At 42.5% G+C, this 5,954-nt stretch overlaps 1 protein-coding gene across 3 annotated transcripts in view; it reads right to left on the minus strand.

The window, feature by feature from the left end:
• Nucleotides 1-1,188: 1,188 nt before the first annotated feature.
• Nucleotides 1,189-5,954, minus strand: part of LYN (LYN proto-oncogene, Src family tyrosine kinase) — a 92,894-nt gene continuing 88,128 nt past the window's right edge. For all 3 annotated transcript variants that reach the window (XM_023515403.1, XM_003793681.3, XM_023515402.1), the window contains exon 13: nucleotides 1,189-2,675. In XM_023515403.1, coding sequence (XP_023371171.1) covers nucleotides 2,473-2,675 — 203 coding nt within the window. In that variant the 3' untranslated portion in view covers nucleotides 1,189-2,472. The remainder of the gene's footprint in view (nucleotides 2,676-5,954) is intronic.

Consider the following 5,954-nt stretch of genomic DNA (forward strand, 5'->3'; position numbering starts at 1 on the left):
AAACTAGTCGCAGATACTCTTGTATTAATCTGAAATAAGAAAAAAAGAGGTGAAAAATAATTTTAGAATATTGTATAAAGGAGATTTTAAAAGATCACATAGGAAAAGAAGGAAAAATTTAGAAAAATTTTTCTAAATGTTCTTGATGTGGGTGGATTGTTTGAGCTCAGTAGTTTGAGACCAGCCTAAGCAAGAAAGAGCAAGACTCCCGGGTGGCGCTTGTGGTTCAAGGGAGCAGGGCGCTAGACTCATTTGCCGGAGGTGGCAGGTTCAAACCCAGTCCTGGCCAAGAACAGCAAAAAAAAAAAAAAAGAAAGAAAGAAAGAAAGAGCAAGACCCCATTTCTACTAAAAATAGGAAAACTAGGCTCGGTTCCCGGTAATACATGGTTATAGCGCCAGCCACATACACCGACGTTGGGGGGTTCAAACCTGTCCCAGGCTAGCCAACCAACAATGACAACTGCAACAAAAAATAGCTGGGTGTTATGGTGGGCTCCTGTAGTCCTCACTACTTGGGAGGCTGAGGCAAGAGAACTGCTTAAGCCCAAGAGTTTGAGGTTGCTTGAGTGTGACGCCAAAGCACTCTACCAAGGGCAACACAATGAGACTCTGTCTCAAAAAAAAAAAAGAAAAATTAGCCAGGCATTGTATGGGTGCCGATAGTGCCAGCTACTTGGGAGGCTAAGGCAGGAGGATCACTTGAGCTCGAGTTTGAGGTTGCTGTGAGCTATGACACCATGGCACTCAACTCTAGGGCAACTGAGTAAGACTCTGTCTCGAAAAAAGAAAAAAAAAATAGGGGTGGTGCCTGTGGCTCAGAGGAGTAGGGCGCCAGTCCCATATACAGGAGGTGGCGGGTTCAAACCCAGCCCCGACCAAAAAAATTAAAGTGGAATAGTTTATCCGTTCCTCTAATCACCTGAAGACTCGACAAAATATACAGAATGTAATTGTCATGGTGCTTTGCTAAGCCTATCGGAAAATAAATTCAACTTGGCCCTACAAACGGATGTTCAGGAGTCCAGGGCACCAGGTCCTCTGTTCTCTGATCTGAAATGCTCAAAGCATGGAGGCAGAATGTACACAAGTTTAAGCTGTGGAGCTCTATGGAGCCACCTCTCAACCCCCTCTCCACCCTGCTGGAACTTATTTTTATATTGAAAACAGTTGAGCATATAAACACAAGTCAAAAGTTTGAGATGTTATTTGGGCCAGGTGTATTAAAATAAAATCCAAAAAATAGAAATATTAGGTATATACAGGACAGTGTAAGTGAAACAATCTGATATAGCAGATTCAAAGCTTACAATAGAAAAATTTAGTAAACAAAATCTCTTCAACTTCCTGCCATGTGGCTGCTGAGAGCCTCTGTAGTCACGTTTTCCCTCACATCCTTGAGTATAAATAGTCTCACACACATCGTACACAATTTAGAAAAGATTGCTGAATCACAAAAATAGCCCCAAATATGGCATTTCTTTCTTTCTAGAGCACAACTAAAATTAATATTTGATCCTGAAAATCACATTCAAATATTTTGAAGCAATAAGGGAAATTCTCATGTTTTAAAAAGCCCTCTGAGGTTCTGCAGAGATTAGAATCCTAATGTTCTTCCGAACTACATTGTCAAAAAAGTCTGTATCTAAGAACTGGTGGAAAGGGAAGAGTTGGACCATTAAAAATAATACTCCTGAGGCTCCTCTCCTGGAGGTGTGGGCGAGCCCTGTGAGGTCAGAGGTCCACATTGCACCTCGTTGTCCACATTGTGGCAGTTGTGCAGGCCCCCAAATGACACTCCTGCTGGACAGGAGAGGGGCATGCTGCTGCATGTCTGGCAGACCTGAGAGGTGTTCAAGGAAGGAGAATGTTTAACAGCCTCAGATTTCAGGGGCCTGGGGTTCAGGTAGGAAAAACAATAAGCCACAGAACTCTGGTAAAGACATTTTTAAAGTGGCTGACTTTACCTGCAAAGTCTAATAGGGTAGTGGTTAGTAATTTTTCTTTTTTTAACAAGTAAGCCAAAGCATAGAGAAAATGGAAAGGAATGTCATGTGATGCCTCTGGTTATTTTCAGCTTCATAAACGGGTTTAGTTCTGCTACTATCAGGGATTCATTGCAATGGTCTCTGAATCTTTGAGTCATGCGTCCAATTGTAAACATAGGACCAACTGGGTGCATTTTTAGAGAGAATAGGTGTTTTCTTCTCAGGAGGTTGTATTCAGCCATTGGTCGAGCAAAGTGGGATTATAACTGAGGACCAGTCCAAGCCGTCATCCGCCAGGGCATGAGTCTAAGAGAACAAAATACTTTCCCATTTATGGGATGTTCTTCCTGAGAAATTCAGCCTTTTCCTTCAGGAACCACAGTGATCCCTATGCTGGAGGTAACCAGCACAACCAGTGGTCATTCATTACTCTTCCTCTCTGAGGGACTCAGCCACCTGGGCCTAGTCACAGGGCTCCCTGTGCTCTAAGGCTGCTGCTGGTACTGTCCTTCGGTGGCAGTGTAGAAGTCATCCAGGACACTCTGTAAGTAATCGAATGTGGGTCTCTCTTCGGCCTTTTCTTTCCAGCACATTTTCATAATATCATAGAGCTCATCTGGGCAGTTCTCCACGCGAGGCATCCTGTAGCCCTGGGCCAGGGCGGCCATCACGTCAGCATTAGTCCTCCCTAGGGCAGAAAACAAAACAAACCACGCCATTCAGAATCCCAACCGAGGCTCCGGTGCTGAGTGGTCTTCCTACTACTCAGATCCCATAACACGACTGAAGCAAGCTTTCATAAGCTGCACTGTGTGCTCCCAAAATTCATAACCCTCAGCACCTAAGAACATTAACTGTTACAGCAGGTAATTTATGTTAAAGCCAGGTCAGTGACCCCTATAGGGTGGGCCCTACTCCATATGACTGGTCCTAATAACATTAGGATGCAGAGACCACATAAGGACACAGTAAGAAGGGAAGCGTTTATAAGCAAAGGAGAGGGGCCTCGGAAGAAACGGAACCTGTGGGCACCGTCACCTTGGGTTTCCAACCTCTAGAAAAATGAGAAAATAAATTTTGACATTTAAACCAGTCTGTGGTATCTGTTAGTAAACTTTTTGTAAGCAACTTAATAAATATGATTTAGAGAGGCAGACATGGTGGGTCACACCCATAATCCTAGCACTCTGGGAGGCCGAGGTGGGTGGACTACTTGAGCTCAGAAGTTCCAGATCAGCCTGAGCAAGAGCAAGAGTGAGACCCATCTCTACTAAAGATTGAAAAACTAGCCAGAAATTGTGGTGAATGCCTGTAGTCCTCCTACTTGGGACGCTGAGGCAGGAGGCTCACTTAAGCCCAGGAGTTTGAAGTTGCTGTGAGCTATGATGATGCCATAGCACTATAGCCTGGGCAACAGAGTAAGACTTTGTCTAAAAAAAAAAAAGGAGTTTTAGTATGGAGGGAATCAAAATACCATTTAGTCCACAATAAAAATAGGCAAATGAGTTAAGCAGAAGTCAAAGCCGCTCTGTCATCATAAAGGGATATTGGACTGACCCAACCTTTAAAAATTAATCACTCAAACCCACTTCTAACACTGAATTTCAATTACCTTTATGGGATAGAATTTTTTCAGCTTTTACTTGTAGTATATGAAAATATCATTTCCACACACATTATCTTATACCAGTGTTCATTTTTTAAATTGGCTTTTTATTGCATATTTACATTAAAATTCAGTGTCCTTAAATCAGTCAGAACAATTGGTTATATGCTTGCCAAAAAGTTAAAAACTCCAGGATTGATTTGGAAAATAATGATGGTTTAGATAATTAGAAAGACATTTGTCTGTAGTTTGTGCTATGTACCTTGTTGAAGTGGTTGTCTTCTAAGAGCAAAATAGTAATTCAGAAGAAGCCTAGCTAGTTCATATACTCATTAAATCAGTATCTGGCTGGAGTCAAAGCTCACGCTGATTCTGGAATTTGCATATTCTCAACCTTCCTATTGTGTCTTCGAGAGGGGACTGATGGTAGAAGATGGCTTAAATGTCTCATGGTAGAGGATGGCTTAAATGTCTCGGTGCAGCTTAGAAGATGGCCTATCCTTATTTGATCCTAAGACTAGTTTTAAGGCAAAAAGAAGATCATTGTAATCATAGCCTTTCCCTCCACTATTAAAATGAGGTAGAGAAAGCTCGCGTAGCAGGAAGTATGCACATCTGTCTACATCTCCATGTTGGCCATGTTTTGTGGACACCCTATCCTGGAGGGAAGTGAGCGTCTCTAGAGAACTCTATTTTGTGCAGAGAATATTTTTGTGTGGAATGTATATAGGATCTGGCATACGAGAGGCATTCTATTCATCACCACCAACTTCCTTTTCATAATTGTTTCCTTTCCATGGCTGTCGACTTCATCAGCAGTCACTGGAAAAATCTAAATGTAGGTAGCAGCTTAGGGGAAACGGTTTTAGTAGACTTGAAACAGAATCTTCTTTTGAATGTAGCCCCTAATCAGTGTTTTGCAAACTGTGGGTCACCTCCCACTTGGGATTAACAAATTTATTTTTTAGGGCGCTACCAATATTTTTTTAAATATTGGTAGAATCAAATAGAAAAGATTAAAAACGTATTGCTCCATAGTAAAAGTCTGTGTGCTTTTGCAAAAATTACTCCATTACCTATGGAGTAAGTGTCTGTGTGGTTCTCACTGGGGCTTCCTATCAGTGAACTCAGAAACCCTCTGCCTTTAGTAACCTTTCTTTGTCTAAGGCACAGCAGTTCTCAACCTGTGAGTGGCAACCCACAGGAACTGTATTAAAGGGCTGAGGCATTAGGAAGGTTGAGAACCCCTGGACACATGACCCTCCCTGAATTTAAACCCCTAGAAGAAGATGTTATCATTTCTGTCTTGGAAGATCCCCTGTTTTTTGACATAGAAGGAGCTAAGCAAACTTCTTTTCTTTTGCCTCCCAAGTACTTAGGACTACAGGTACCTGCTACAATGCCTGGCTATTTTCTGTTTTTTAAAGACTGTTTTTGAACACCTGAGTTCGAGCAATCCACCTGCTTCAGCCTCCCAGAGTGCTAGGATTGCAGGCTTGAGCCACCACACCTGGCCTGGCTTGAGCACAGACAAGAGGATCACCTGAACCCAGGATCACTGAGATCTATCCAGAGTTTTTTACATGTGAATTAATTTTTCTCAAGTCTACTTCTGAAACACCATCTTCAACTATTTGTGTAAATGGCATTTTCTCACTGAGAGACGTCATTTGATTCTCACTGCTCAAATCAAAGGCAGACTTGTACCCCCTTCTTTACGTAAGGTTTTAGCCCCCATAAAATTATGTGGCTCTGGCTGTTGTAAGTAGCCAAGCTCACTTGGATAAATTTCAGAAGAAATAGCTGTGCTTACTTCCTCACGGGCTTCAGGTGGAGTTCTGGGCTCCTGGTGGGAGGGAACTAACATCCAGACAACGTAAACAGCAACTGGACCTGCAAACTTCTTAGGAGTATCTCTTTCCCATCCTTCCTGGAGAACCTCAGTCGCATAAAAAGTCAGAATGTGTCCCCAGAAGAAAAACCTTGCTAAGGTCAATCAAGTCCCACTGCAGCTCTTCTCTTCCCTGTTCTTAGTATGTTTCCCTAAGTCTAAAGACTTCTCAACCCTGCTGACCAAGTCCAGGCATCCTCTACCTGCATGGGGAATTTGACTTGGTAAGAGGAATTGGAAGAAGGGAAACTGAAATCTATCTTTTTTTTTTTCTTTTATCTTTTTGAGTCAAGAATCTTACTCTGTCACTCAGGGTAGAGGGCTGTGGCCTACCTCACTCACAGCAACCTCAAACTCCTAGGTTCAGGTGATCCTCTTGCCCCAGCCTCTGGAATAACTGGGACTACAGGTGCCCACCACAATGCCCAGCTAATTGTTTACTATTTTCTTTTTTTTTTTTTTTGAGACAG

Source organism: Otolemur garnettii, unplaced genomic scaffold, assembly GCF_000181295.1.
Source record: "Otolemur garnettii isolate 467f Iridium unplaced genomic scaffold, OtoGar3 scaffold00071, whole genome shotgun sequence".
Classification (NCBI taxonomy): Eukaryota; Metazoa; Chordata; class Mammalia; order Primates; family Galagidae; genus Otolemur; species Otolemur garnettii.